Source organism: Dipodomys spectabilis, unplaced genomic scaffold, assembly GCF_019054845.1.
Source record: "Dipodomys spectabilis isolate Male_0828 unplaced genomic scaffold, ASM1905484v1 ptg000324l, whole genome shotgun sequence".
NCBI classification, from domain to species: Eukaryota; Metazoa; Chordata; class Mammalia; order Rodentia; family Heteromyidae; genus Dipodomys; species Dipodomys spectabilis.
The window spans coordinates 2218357-2234205 of NW_024871001.1; the positions used below are offsets into that span (position 1 = coordinate 2218357).

The window sequence follows — 15849 nt, forward strand, 5'->3', positions numbered from 1 at the left end:
TAACTTTAACAAATTTCATTATTTCATCTTCAGTGAGGCTCTCACTCTTACGTTCCCAGTTCTCTCTGATATATGACTTCAATTCAAATTACTTGATAAATACATAGTTTATTTTTGTGCTTACAAGATAGCATAAGCTGTAAAACCCCAACTCTGTTTTAAAAAAAAACACATGAATATATTTTTATCTTTTACCCCCATTTTCTTAGCATCAGTTATTTGTACAAGGGGATTTCAATTTGCCATGTCCATAAATATATAAATGATATACCTTGACTACCTCCTCCAAGCCATTTCCTCCTTCCCCTTTCCAAACAAATTTCAACCAACTTCATTGTTTTACTTTCACATATCCACATGAAGTATTTGACCATATTCCCCATGTCTCACTCTCTTCTTCACCATTCCACCCCCCATCACCCTCTCATTTCCTGTTTTATATTACTGTCACTCATTTTAGTGTTTGCTAGTTATTCAAAGGGATTTCATCATGAGAATTAGTTTATTATTTGTAAGATGTCATTGATGTGCAGAATTATCTAGGCGGTACTCACAAGGAAAAAAATCTATGTTAGGAAAAATATGAACTGAAGTTTGTCCAACATCCCTCAACAGAAGAAACTTTCCTTCTACTAGACCATGGTCTGCCCTCACTGCCTTCATGACAGGAATGCACGTGAGGTAGCTATGCTCTGCAACTACACTGTGAAGTATAATTTATGCTGTAAGAAATAGCCCAATGTCTGCCACATTTTTACCCTCTTTCTATTTCCCTCAGATTCCTACTGAATATTAACTCCAAGGGTTAAGAGCTCTGCAGAACGTAGTATAGGAGGCTGACTCATATGCTAGTCATACTTCAAAAGAGCAAGAGATAAAACACACTACAGTTCCCTTTTCATGTTATCCTTTTGCTTTTGATGAACCCATTAACTGGCTCCTTTGTAGTTAAGATTATAGCAATTCATAAATGTAAATTCTAGATTTTTTAGAATTCAGCTCAGTAAAATGCTAAGCTTATTTGTATATATCAGATTACATGGGAAATTTCTAACTTCTAGTAGCTTCAAATACAGTGTTATCTGAGAATGTGTGAAAAGTATCTGAGTGACAGCAGAAAATGGTCAATATACCTGCATTCATATGTTCTATTTTCTATTACACATTTTTCCATAGAAAACATCTGGGAAGAAAGTAAAAAGAATGATATTGTTATCAAACGTTAGAGAACTTACAAGTCAAGTCTCATCTAGTAAAACATAACCAAAAAAATAAATGATGGGGATGTTTGGAGAGTTCATGCAAGAAAGAAAGGATGAGATCCCAACACTTTCCTAACTTCTAATTTTTAATATTATTACAATTGGATATGCTTTTGAAATGGATGACATTTCTGATGTGAAATATCACTGCAAACCACAAATTACTCATTCTTATCTGCCTAAATGCTACACTGTATCCTGTACTGAAAACATTAACTTGCAGAAATGACATGTTTTTAAAAACAGATACATACCTGGGCACCGTAAGATATGCCTGTACTAAAAGCTATGTAGGTGGTTGAAACCAGGAGGGTCATTGCTCCAGGCCAGCCTGGGCAAAAACAGTTCACCTTGATTCTCATTCTCAGTGGAATAAGCTGAGTATGGTGGGACATACCTGTCATCTCAGCTACATCAGATGATCACAGTTCAGGCATGTCCCTGGGCAAGAGTACAATCTGATCTCAGAAATTACCAGTACAAAAAAGGCCTGGAGGTATGGCTCCAGTGAAGTGTCTGCTTAGCAAGTGTTACTCCCCAAATTCAAACCCTAGTACCACCAGGGAAAGAATCAATCAACTATGTAGTAATCACTAATGTTTTTGTTAGAAATATGACAATAAGGACACCATGCATTTTGTATAAGCTCATCCATATTATGATAAAAAAGGATCAAAGACCTTTATTTATCAACCAAACCCATTTCTTAGATATCTAGTATATATAGTAACTAATATTAAAGATTTAAAATTAGAACCATATGGAAAGTAAACAGAGGGGGAAAACTGACATGATGTGGAATCTACTGAAGGATTGGCAGCTGCGTGGTTGACGTTTCCAAGAAATATACAGCTTAGCAATGGAAATTTCATCCTCATCCTCATCCCCACAGTTCTGTGTGCTTATGAAGAAGATAACACATCTGACAAGATCAACTCTCCTCTCCTCAACTTACTGCTGCTTTATTCAGACTATTTGGAAATATATGTTTGTTGCTACAGTGATCTCAAGATGAATCCTGGAATGTTGATTCTTCAGTCTGTGTTCTTTCAAACTGTCCATTTCTTTGGCAGTCTGTCTCAGTTAATGCTCTAAGAACAAATGTGCTATCCAAATAGAGGGAAATGAAATCACAGCTGGGAGTTACCTCAACAGCAGGCATCTTGTGAGCAACCCCCCCACCCATAATGTCTAGTTGATTGTTCCCTAAATTGCCTAAAATGCTGGGAAACGTCTGTCACAGATATCACTGTGGATTGGATTCAACAGACCATTGTAGCCTCAGAAATTACAGAGCAGAGTCCACAGGGTCCTAGAGAGTCCTTCCTTGGACTTCACTTTGCCCATAGCTTGACTCGGTGAACCACTTCCTTTATGATCTTCCCTTAAGAAACAGTGACATTCTCCTCCTTTGCTGCTGAAAACCCACAGGTGTGTTGTTTTCACTGACTTCCATATGTCTGACATATGAGCATTGTGGTGTGCAGGTGGGTTACATTATCTGTGCTGAAAGTAGTTTAATAACAGAACATTTTGATCCTGACATAGCACTTCAACTTGTTATGTGCAGTGGAAACATGAGTGACAATGTGGAATGGGCATGACAGAAAGAAGGGCAATCCCATATTGCTAGGGTGGTAAGCCCACTCAGAAAACTTTCCATATTTCTATTCTCATAATGCCACCTGCCTTCATCCTGGCATATTGTGCTCTAAAATGTGTGCTTTTCTTTTAATGTGTGATGCACTTGCTCTTCCCCAGCAAGAGAGTTTTCTTGGAATTTAATCAGGCTCACCTATCCAGAAGATTGACTTATAAAGAGAATATATCATGATTTTAATACTGCAGCTTTATGGTCTCAAGCTATGTCACCATATTTCATCAGTAAGCCAAAACAAATATGAGATATTATTTGACTGAAGAAGAAATGCTCTATGACTTCCTCTAAATAGTAACAAAATTTGATTTTGTTTGTTTAAATCACTCTCTGTAGAAGTCTATCTCTACAATGTTGTAGATTGTAGGGATTTAGAAGAAGGCCAAGTTTTCCAAAGAGTTAGAAACCCAAGGCCACTTCCCAATGTCTCTATTTAATCACATTTTAAAAAATACTGTTTTTAGTCTCATTCACTCCTGAGGTCCATGACAAGGGAGATACGAAGAAAATTAACCTTCTCCTGTTATTTTTTCATTTGAAAGGTACTATTAAGCCTATATTATTTAAATCTCATCTTCTCTATAACCTATGGCCTTCACAGAAAAGGGAAAGACAACACCACCTCAACTGTCCCTGCTCTCCTTAAGTTCACAGTAGTTGTCAGCCATTTAGAGGAGCAAGCCAAGATTTACCAAGCTATTTTAACACCTTAAACCATTAACTCATCATCAGTCCCAGATTCTCTCATTTTCAATAATAATAATTATTGTTCTCTGCCTTTTTCCCATAATGTCTGACTTGCCTAAAAACAAAAATTTCAGTTCCTCTTCCTCCTCCTCCTCCTCCCCCTCCCCCTCCCCCTCCCTCTCCCCCTTCCCCTCCCCCTCCCCCTCTTCTTCTTTTATTTTGGTTGGTTGGTTCTTCTTCTTCTTCTTCTTTTATTTTGAGCCATAGAGCCACTTCTGGTTTTGGTGGTTAATTGGAGGCAAGTGTCTCACGGACTTTCCTGCCCGGGCTGGCTTTGAACCATGATCTCAGATCTCAGTCTCCCGAGTATCTAGGGTTACAGACATGAGCCACCAGTGCCCAGCTCAGTTACTTCTTTGCCAGAACTTCCTCACCTAATTAAATCTGTTACCAATATTAGCTTATATCTATACCTTAAAGAAATATAAACCATATAAAATGCAAAGTATAAAGGAACCAGTGGCCCAGGCCTGTAATCCTAGCTACTCAGGAGGCAGAGATCTGAGGATTTGTGGTTTGAAGTAATCTGGGGGAAAAGTCCATGAAACTTTTATCTCCAATTACCATCAAAACAGCTCAAGTACACTGGTAGCTCAAGTTGTACAGTATAAGCATTGGGCAAAAAAGCAAACTTACAGGCTCTGATTTCAAGACCCAGCATTGACACACACATACATATACAAAATATAAAATATAAGGTTCTTGTCTTCAAAGAAATCAGAAACTATCAACAAATATCAGACATCTTCAAAATGTCTGACAAGAAGAAACATGTATTATGCCATGATGAATGATTAAAGAAGCATAGAAAAGTGGATTTTAGAAATTCAAAGCCAATTAAATTTGAATATGTACTAAAACTAATAAAATCAAAGTAAAAAATCAAGAGCACATTCAAACATATATTCTCAGATGAATAGCCAGATCTGTTGGTTTCTCCTTTTGCCTAAACCCAACCTGAATCCAAAAAACAAAGGGATGTAATTGTTAAATCTGAGACCAGCCCTCACACCCCTGCAGAGAGCATAGTAGTATGGTCCAAAGATGTTTTGAAGAGGTTTGCAGTCCCAGCATTTATTGTAAAGGTTTGATATTAATAACAGAGATAGTGAAAGTTCCCTCAGAAAACAGGATAGTCAGCTAGATAACCATTACTTTGAGATTATTAGGATGTAGCTAATACCAAGGAGGTATAATATAAAACTACATTTCAATTTGAACAGCAATACATTTGGACATAACTATAATCTATTTTCTCTGGTGATGAAAACACAACTAGGAAACGTGTTAGTAAACACTGTCCCTAAAAACAAATCTCCAGACACAAAGCTCAGGGAACAAGAAAGTAGTAAATATCATTTAAAATAATGCATACATTTAAAATAGATGTCAGTTAAAATAATACACTCTTGTATGAAAATAAAGCAATGCCAGGCCCAGAGTTCAAGCCCCATGACCGACAAAAAAAAAAAAAAAAGGCAGCGAGATCTCCCAAATCCTGGCAGTTATAAAAAAAAAAAAAAAAAAGAAAGAAAAGAAAGAAAAGAAAGCAATGGAAGAGATGATTATCACATAACAGTGATAGACCCACCATTTTCCTCTAAGCTTTCTATGAGATATATCACAATGGAGATGCTTGCTATTTCTCTGAAAAGCAATTCATACCTGTACCTCTATACAGAGTTCATGGATTATGTGGAGACAGAATCAAGGTTTGAATCTAGCCTGGGCAAAAAAGTTGGTGAAATCCTATTTCAAAAACAATCTGTGTCTGGGGAAGCACACCTCTAGTCCTAACTACACTGCAGGCATATGTAGGAGAATTGAAGCTAAAAGTTGGTCCTAGTTCTCAACCTGAAAAATAGCAAAAAAAAAAAAAAAATTAAGGATATGATTCACTGATAGAGCACTTGCCTAGCAAATGGGAGGCCCTAAATTCAAACATCAGTAATATGCAAAAAGTAAAATGAAAAGTTCACACACACACACACACACATACACACCTGTCACACTGGAAATATAAGGTAACCCAGAGAACAATAGCTAAGGCATACTAATCTGCACCAGAAGTCATCAGTATAATCTATCTGAAATGAAATTAAGAAACTTAATTGGCCATGGTAGCTTCAGATAGATTTTAGAAGAAAGATGTTACTGGAGATAAAGAGGACTATTTTATTATAATAAAAGGTCAACGTATCCGTGAAATATGGCATTAATGCTTAACAATAGAACCTGTACACATATAGAGCAAAAACTGATAGGATTAAAGGGAAACAGATGATACAACAATAATTCATAGGAGTGTTCTCTTATCATTGACTTTTTGAAGTTTGAAAATGATATCCTAGGTATATACCTAGAATAATATTTCTGCACCTTAAAGAGAGTAATAAACACCAGCAGTTTACGTTCCTGAGCTGAAAAGATCTTGGAGTTGAGGGCTAAAAGAATCTGCTCCACTCTGGGCTCTATGATGATGGCGGCAGAACTTTTTTAACAAAAAATTAAAACTAGAAATTGATGGATAATGGATCATTTTGCAACTCAAATGCCACAGACTCTCAAAGTGCCAACCAAGATTTAGTAGATTCTCTTTCATGATTTTTCCCCAGGTTTTACAGCTTTAGGAAAAATTTCAGAGAGTTTTAAAAATATTTTCATTTCGTACCAGTTGTTAGCTATATTGTTCACTAGGGAGAGATTTAGTATGCTCCTTACCGTTACTCCAGAAGTTCTACTTCCAGTAACTATTACTCTTCTTATTTATGGTTTATAAGGTAAATATGCTTCTGGTTGAGGTTCAGTTTAGTGACTTTAAAAGAATGAACGGTATTCCTACGAGAACTGCTAGCAAGATCTTCAGCATGGTGCTGTTGTGTCCTGCACAGCTACTTATCCTTCTTGTCTGACTCTGACTTGGGAAAAGTTCTGTCTTGCATGCCTCACATCACTGGCAATACTGATTATTTCTAGTGTATAGGAAACAGAATTTATGCACTCTCTTTCCTTTATGTAACAACGCATTTCCGGTGACTTAGACCTTGAAAAACTGCCTTTAAACCATGCAAAACTCCACAGGAAATTCAATCCTTAATTATATGTCATTCTGTCTCAAATTTTTTTATGAAGATTTATTATAGCCTAAGACCATACATCTAGTGAGTTCAAATGATACTTTCTGGAAAAAGAAAACAAGATCCATCAAATTAGTTTGTTGAGCCCTAAGACTTTTGTGAAGAATAAACTGATACCTCCTGGGATTGATTTTACCCTGGGCTAAAAAAATTACAGAACCATGTTGCTACTCCGTAAGCCACTGCCCTAAGTTACTTCCCTTAGGTTATACCTAGAATAAATAGAGAGAAGTATTTTCTGATCATTACTATAGGAATCTTGCTTCCTCTGTTGCACACTACTACTTTAAATGCTACCTAAGATGGTGATAGATGAGCTGTGGTATTAAGCATTGCCAGGTGTTTTATGGATTATATCTTGAAAGTCATTGCTGAAATGAACACATTTCTAAGTAGAAATGCATCTATAAATAGCTGAGCTGTGAGCTGATAGGTCACATTTCCAATATATCCTTATAACTTTCTATAATCATGGCAAGTGATTGCCTGGTCTACATCTCAGGTCTGAGAAAATAACTTGCCTCAAAAACAATTACTCTAACCTTGTAACTTTAAAAATGTTCTCTATTTTCCCTTCTACAAAGGATCTCAGTTAAATTCTATTTTATATGGTCGTGTGTGTGTGTGTGTGTGTGTGTGTGTGTGTGTGTGTGTGTGTGTGTGTGTGTGTGTGTGTTGCCTTCCTAGTCCTCTAAAGAGTATGCATAAAGGTTCTTTAGGACATATGGCCTTATATAAAATTACACTTAGTCATTTTAAAATAATAATTCTCTTAGCTTATCCAAAAAAACATGAAAAAGTTACTGTTTTCACAGGGTTATGCCAGTACTAGGAAGTGCACTTGTATTTAGTTAACGGTATAATGGTTCTTGCAATGCCCCTTAAACTCAGTAGATGAAATGATTAGGAGGAAGGAGAGAGAAGGAGAAAAGGAGGAAGGGGAGAGATGGAGGGAGGAATTGGCTGAAGTAGAAAAAGAAAGCAAAAATTGTAAAATAGTAACATGTCTTTCAGATACCATCAGTTGAAAAAATGTCATTAAGAATTGAAATTATCTACCAAATGCGATGACTCAAGCCTCTAATCTTAACTACTTGGGAGGAAGAGATCTGGGGATCCTGGTTTGAAGCCAAGGACCTCATACCAATAACAGAAATTTTTGTCTCATTTTTCACAAGAATCCATCTCACTCAATGACTGGGCATGGTGCCAAGTGCTTGCTATCCAAGCTGTGGGGGATGCACAATACTTGAGCACAGTAGTCCATGTTTGACACCCTCAGCAACACAGAGAAGCACAAGTAGAAGAATCACAGCCCAGGCCAACCTGGGCATAAAGCAAAACCCTATTTCAAAACAACCAATTCAGCAAGAAGCTAGAGGCATAGTTTAAGTAATAGAGTATCTGCCCAGCAAACATGAGGTCCTGAGTTCATTCCTCAGCCTGCCAAAATAGTCCAAATTTATTCAGTACAAATATTGCCTATTATATATGCACCAAGAATGAGTGAAATCGAATGTGGATTTGCAAGTGCTCATTATGTTATGAAAACATAAATAAAATCAAATATTCTATAACTACCATAAAAGGAGCCACAAAACCAAATACTGCAAAACAAAATCAACAAAATGAAATATCTAAATATCTCAAAAATGAGCAGTAATCTATATCAAAAGTCAGATTCACAATTGTGAATACTTTGTTAGTGAAAGCAAAACAAATAGAAATTTAATTAAACATAAACCAGCAATAGTGAATGGGAGATGTTCCAGACTTAACAACATTTCTAGAAATGTAGAATGCCTAAGGAGAAGTCAATTAATATTTCAACTGAAAGCAAAGAAGGTCAACAAAAGAAGGTCAACAAAAGTAGGAGAAAAGCAATAATAACATAATTAGATTTTTTTAACTTGGGAAAGATCTATACATTCAAATGTTATGGGTCTGGGCAAGAAAACCAAGATAAAGAACATTCTGTCAAGTATTATGTTGCTTTCTGAACAGGGATGGTAGAATAAATATCAGCAATAAAGTGGAAATATACCTGTCTTCTACATGTACAAACAATGTAATGGTGCAAATGGTTTCTTTGAAATGTGAGGTGCTATGGAAAATTTCATAGGAAAACAGAAATGAGAAAGAGGACCAATGAGAAAAAAGTGCAATAACAAAAACCAATTTGCTTCCACAAATAGATATTGAATGCATTTAGGATTTATAGATGAATTCTACTGAACCTTTAAAAATGGCTAACATCCAATGTACAAGTACTGTTTTGAAATATTTTAAAAGTAGAAAATTACTTCAATGTCACTGATTTTTATAAAATTAGTAATAATTGTCAAGACAAGAAATAATAAGAGAATAAAAAATATAGCACAAGTATACCTCTGAACATAGAGGAAAAAATCCTAAATGGATTACAAGCAGACCATAATCAACAGTTCATTATAAAAACTGCATCATGAAAGGGTAATTTCAAGATTGTAAAAGATGAAATTAGAAATTTTATCAACATAATGAATTCACTAAAATAAATATGATCAACATTTCATCAACAATATACAGCAACCATTCATATCACACATTTTTGAAGTTAATTGTTATCAATCTATCTAGCCAGACACCTTATAGTAAGTATATGTAAAATAGAAGATGTAGCATTCCGGAATAATTTACACTAAAGGTGAAAAAAATTACCTTTTTATCATAACAACATTTAGTAAAGGTCTTAGGCACTGCAATTAGACAAGAAAAAATAAAACAAATATGTATACAAGTTAAAAAACATGAAGAAACCTTCATTGCTTACAGAAAATACATTCATTTATTTTTTTAAACGTCAATGTAATGAACAAACAATTAAAAATAAAGAGAAAAGTTATGCATGGTGGCTGACAACTGTAATCCTAAATTCTCAGGAGTCAGAAATCAAAAAGATCATGGTTAGAGTTCAGAATATGAAAAATTATCAATGCCATCTAAACAAATAATAAGCAGGATATTTTGGCAAAAACTTATCATCCCAGTTACAAAAGAGCAGGACAATTGTGGCCCAGAGAAGCTTAGAGAAAAAGTGAGACCCTCATAAAAAGATAACTAGAAAAGCAAAAGAAGTGTTTCTCTCTCTACCATAATACAACTTCTAACAGCTATAGTGCCAAGATAACATGTACTGAAACCATAAGTCAAATAAATCCTTCCTCTCTTAAATTGTTTCTCTTGGACACTGTCACTGTGACAAAGAGATTCACTTAAATACAGGATATATGGATTTGCTGACTTTATGAAAAGTAGTCTTTACAGCTGAATGCAACTGCCCTATAAAGACTTTGATTTTAATGAAACTAAGACAAAAAAACAAATTTTGAAGTTTAAATATCAGGGAAGGCTGAATTTGAAACACTGACAAATAATAGAAGATATAGGAAGTGCAGCTGTAAGAGCTGATCCTAAAAAATATCAAAGGGAGCTTTTACATAAAGTCCAGTCATCAAAAGAATTTTCATAATTATCACAAGGTGCCAAGACTTCTAATTCCATACATTTTCAGTCCTGCTAGCTTTTAGTTTCTCCTTTATCTCAGTTACTCAGTATCTGTTAGTATGCCATCTAAGGATTTCACCTTGATACAATCTAGAATCTTCTTAATAGAAGGCTAATACCACTAGAGATTCTGTTGAACAAGAATATTTAATGTGCACATTATAGAGATAAGTTTTACTAATGCTGCCATCTATTCCACATTCCCTTTGATAAATTACATTGCGAATGAGACTTATAGTAAGGAAATCATCTCTTAGTCTAAGATGCATGACAATTAAATATCCTTAAGCTGTGAAATACTGATTTTTTATTTCCTTTATTCAAAAAATTACAGAAACTATAAAATCTTCTATCCAAAAAGTCAGGAACATAGGAATCTTTTTTTCTGCAAAAGGTTTATTTCATTTGATACAAGGCTGGGGATGGGCTCCAGGATGGTTAGTTAGGAAGTTTCCCAATGGCTAGAGGCAGAAGCTCGGGCGGAAACCCTGATATCTGGCAAGGCAGAGATGGCCCTCAAAGGCTGCTGGACTCTCCTGTTTTCTAGTCGTGCTTGAGGGTGAGTCGTTCGAAGAGATACTCGCCTATTCCTGCCTGAGGGGCCGCCAGCCTGTGGAGGTTGGTTAAGTGGTCGCCCATCTTCTTGATGAGCTTCACCTCTTCATCCAGGAAATGGTTCTCCAGGAAGTCACAGAGATGGGAGTCTGTGCAAGCAGAACCCATGGCATGAAGATCCAAAATGGCTTGGTTTAGGTTCTTCTCCAGGGCCAGGGCGGCTTCCATGGCCTCCACGGTTTTACCCCACTCATCCTGAGAAGGTTTCTGCACATCCTGGAACAGCGCGCGGCCGCCGCGCTGGTTCTGCATCTTCAGGAGGCGCTGGGCGCCCTCACGCTTCTCCTCTGCCAACTCGCAGAAGAAATGGCCCACGCCCTCCAGAGCCACATCGTCGCGATCGAAATAGTAGCCCAGAGAGAGGTAGGTGTAGGAGGCCTGCAAATGCAAGTTGACCAGGCGGTTGACAGCAGCCTCCACCTCGGTGGAATAATTCTGACGAATCTGGGAGGTCATGGCTGGTCAATACAGAGCCAACCACAAATAAACGGCGTTAGTTCGTCCTGGAAGCAGGAAACAAGCAAGAAGATAAGGGTCAGAGGTTGTGAATGGAGAGGAGATTCAAAGGCAGTTGGTGATAGAATAAGCGCAGTCCCCAGGTATGTTCCGTCCAAACACTGTTGAAGCAAGACACAGATCCGCGGGACTGGGACACACATTGAGGTCTTAATGTTTATTTCTATATCTTCTAATAATTTTCAACTTTGTGTTGTACATATGTAGTTCAAATGTGAATTTTCATTGAAACAAATAAAATGAGAAAATAAAAAATTAAAGCACAAACATCATTTCTTGTTTGTATTTTAATATATTCTTCCCAAAACGTCACTTGAAAATAAGTGAGAAAAAGCAGATTTAGTTTCCTTACAGGAACAAAATGCCCTCACTTATTAAAATAATATATTCAGATCCATAGTTTCAAACAATGCTGTATAGTTAAATAAGAAAAGGAGTGAGAAAATCCTGTTCACTGTAAAACCAAGCTGGCATTAGAAGGGATGATGCTATGTCAAGAATAATATATAACCTTTATTTCTGTGTTGTTAAATGGTTGTGACAATAAATAGCCCTTGTTTAAAGTTAGTAATGACATTCCACCAGTTTCAGAATATATAAATTTTTTCATGGCTTTTCTTGATTTAAAATACACATGAATAATAAAGAGATCAAAGTAAATTCATTTTTCATACGGAAAATAAAGAACAAAGAGGCAATGATAAGTACATTTGCTTTTCCCAACCTTACCACAATAGGTTGCACAAATACTGAAAATATTTTTACTAGATTATAAACCTCTTGATGGATGAGTTATTCTTAGTACTCTTTCTCTATACATTATGTATTCATACATGAAATGCAATTCATTTATCACATATAGAAACACTTAAAATTAAGTAAAAACAGCTTTCTAATCTCATGATACTTGGAAAACAGCATGTGGGAAAGAAATTTCAGTATTGACGTGCCAGTGAAAATAAAACAACAGAAGTGAATTCCCTCATGCAGTCGTCTTTAGCTGGAATGTGATCTAAATTAAGAAAGTGGTAAAGAAGATAAAATGATCTAGTCCCAAAGCCAATTATCTCTAAAACATTTCATTTTATATGTGCCAGTGATTTATCAGCCTCATATTTAACTAATACTTTTATATAACGTGTGACGTTTGAAAGTTTGTCCTATATGGCAAGCTACTGAAAATGAACCTGATCTTCAATTTAGAAAATCAGGTCTCCTCAAGATTGACTGTTTATAACTTCACATTTTGAAAGCTAGAAAGTCAGTACAAGAAATGAAATCCTACCTCTATAGTAAGAAATTCAGAAGCATTTAATGGAACAATGCTAGTAACATTTTTTTGTTTATGTGCCAGTCCTGGGGTGTGAATTCAGGTCATAGGCACTGTCCTTAAGCTTTCTGGGTCTAGGCTAATGTTCTACCACTGAAGCCACAGCTCCACTTCTGGCTTATTGGAGGGGTAGAGGGAGAATGGTGTGAAAATTGAAGAGTCTCACAGACTTTCCTGCTGCCTTCGAACTGTGATCTTCAGATTGCAGCTTCCTGAGTAACTAGGATTATAGGCATGAGTCACTGGCAACAGCTGAATAATAAAAATGTTAAAGTAACTATAGCTTCCAAAATCGAATAAAGACCTGTATGATTGATTTTACTTTACTGAGAGTGAATTTAGGGGTAATTGACCTGGAGTTCAGAAATAATAAACCTATTTATATTTTATATGTATATATAATTATACTATATAGTACATATATTTATGTGTATATACTATATGTATATACATATATAAATTTATATATAATACCCATTAAGTATTACATATATTAAATATATACACATAAACATATGCAATGAAGCCAACTTCAGTTAAAACTAAATTCGAAATGAACTCATGTGTTCCTATTTTATAAAATATTATTTAGATTTAGATATATTACATGGAAATTATTGTAATGTGTTAGGTTAATTTTCTATAGCTCCTTAACTGCAGTTACAGTGGATAACTGTAATTCCACTAGCATTGAAGCTATATTCATTCCTACAGTAATGAGAACAGAGATTAATCACATATTCCTCACTATAAAGAGAAAATAAAACAATTATTTCTCATTTAGGATGAATAATTTCAAAAGATAAAAGGAACACACTGTCAGCTGTTGGTGCCATCTAGTGCTGAGCACAGCACTAGCAAAAGCTGAGTGAAATGTTCTTACAGAAAGAGGAAACATACAGGGTACAGAGCCACCTAGTGCTTCTTTTGGCCATTCAAAATAGTCACATCCTTTAGTAAACATGAATTTTACCAAGTATCAGATGTTCATAAATCCAAATTGTTCAGATACCAGATTTTATTTCATCAATAGATCTTGATTCACTGAAAAAGGTCAGAAAACCGTGCCTCTTTTTCTATGTTTCTGTTTGCTGACAGTATGATTCTGTAGTTAGAAAATCCTAGACTATAAAAAGACTCTTAGAATTGATGAGCAATTTCATGAAAGTAGTAAACCAATATACAAAAGTGAGTATATGCTCTATATACCAGTAATAAACTTAATAAAAAAAAATCAGGAAAGCAATCCCATTCATAACCTCAAAAGGATCTAGAAATAACCCTAATCTAAAAGGTCAAAACTTCAATAAAAATTTTTAATGAAGAAAACAAAGTCAGGAGTTAGTGGCTCATGCCTGTAATCCTAGCTACTTAGTCGGCTGAGATTTGAGGATCATGGTTCAAAGCCAGCCCAGGCAAGAAAATCCCTGCGACTTTTTTCTCTAATTAACCACTAAAAAATCAGAAGTAGAGCTGTGACTCAAGTAGTAGAGAGCTAGCCTTAATGGACAGTTGATAAGATTGATTTACTGCTTAAAATCACTTTATCCAATTTTTACTGAAATTTTTATGTAAAAAATAAAATCAATTAAAGAAAAAAAGAAAACATGGACAGTACCCAGGCCCTGAGTTCAAGCCCTAGGATTGGCAAAGAAAAATGGAAGAAAACAAAGAAGGTACTGAAAAGTGGACTTTTAATATTTTTCAGTTAGGTGAACTAGTATTGTCAAAATGACCCTACATCTAAAGTAACATACAGATTCTGTTCTGTCTCCATCAAGATAGTATCTAAGATACAGAATCAACTCATACACTTGTCAACAAATAAGCTGATAAGGAAAATGTAGAATACACACACAATGAATGAAGCCAGACATCAGAAGACAAGTATCATGTATTTACAAATATGTGAAAAAAAAACAGAAATGATACCCTGGAAGCAGAATGACTGTCAGACAACAGAAAGGGGACTGGAGACAAGAAGGAATGGAAAAAGAGGAAAGAAGGAAAGTTGGACATAATTGAGGAACCATATTTGCATGTATGCAAATGTAGCAGTGAAGCCACCCAGTTTCTCAAATCTGTAATCCTAGCAGGTGGCTGAGATCTGAGGATTTCAGTTTAAAGCCAGTTCAGGCAGAAAAGTCCAGTGAGATTCTTATCTCCAATTAACCATCAGAGAAAGCTTGAAGTAGAACTGTGACTCAAATGGTAGAGCACTAAGCCTTAAGCACAGAAGCTCAAAGACAGTATTCAGGCCCTGAGTTCAAGCCTCAAGACCAACATGTGTGTGTGTGTGTGTGTGTGTGTGTGTGTGTGTGTGTGTGTGTGTGTGAGAAATCCACTGATTGTACAGATATTATGTTACTATAATTTTAAATTTTTTTCTTAGGATAACAGAAAACGAAAAGATACTAAAAACACTCTCAGTATCATAAATTAGTAATTATTAAAATACAATAACAAAACAGAAAAGCCAGATTGATCAATAATTAGATGAATGTTTTTATAAAATAAGAACACATAAAACATCATGGGAGGGATAGGGGGAGGATGGGAAGGGACGCTAAGGGGAAACAAAGGAGGAAGCAACAATGCTTGATAAGAAATGTACTCATTACCTTGCTCATGTAATTGTAACCCCTCTGTACGGTATTTTCACATTAAAAAACTTATTAATTAAAAACATCATCAAGTAATATTTTCATTTTAAACATTTAAAGAGAAGGGAAGGAGCCTGGCACTGTTGGCTCATACCTATAATCTTGGCTACTTAGGAAGCTGAGATCTGAGGATCACAGTTCAAAGCCAGCCAAGGCAGGAAAGTCTGTGAAAATCTTAGCTACAATAAACCACCAGAAAATTGGAAGTGGCATTGTGGTTCAAGTGGTAAAATGCCAGCCTTGAGCTGAAAAGCTGAGGGACAGTGCCTAGGCCCAGGGTTCAAGCCCCACAACTGACAAAAGAGAAGGGAAGTAGGCTGGAGGCATGGCTCAAGTAGTAGAATACCATCAACAAAGCAAGCACAAGGTCCTGAGT

General features: G+C 35.8%; 1 protein-coding gene across 1 annotated transcript; it reads right to left on the bottom strand.

The window, feature by feature from the left end:
- Positions 1-10847: 10847 nt before the first annotated feature.
- Positions 10848-11447, bottom strand: LOC122128147 (ferritin light chain-like). The gene has a single exon (XM_042702440.1). It carries the CDS (start codon positions 11418-11420, stop codon positions 10893-10895), a length of 528 nt encoding a protein of 175 aa, XP_042558374.1. The 5' UTR covers positions 11421-11447; the 3' UTR covers positions 10848-10892.
- Positions 11448-15849: the final 4402 nt, after the last annotated feature.

Coding starts and splice junctions, on each gene's coding strand:
- LOC122128147 (XM_042702440.1), bottom strand. CDS start 11,420: ATGACCTCCCAGATTCGTCAGAATTATTCCACCGAGGTGGAGGCTGCT.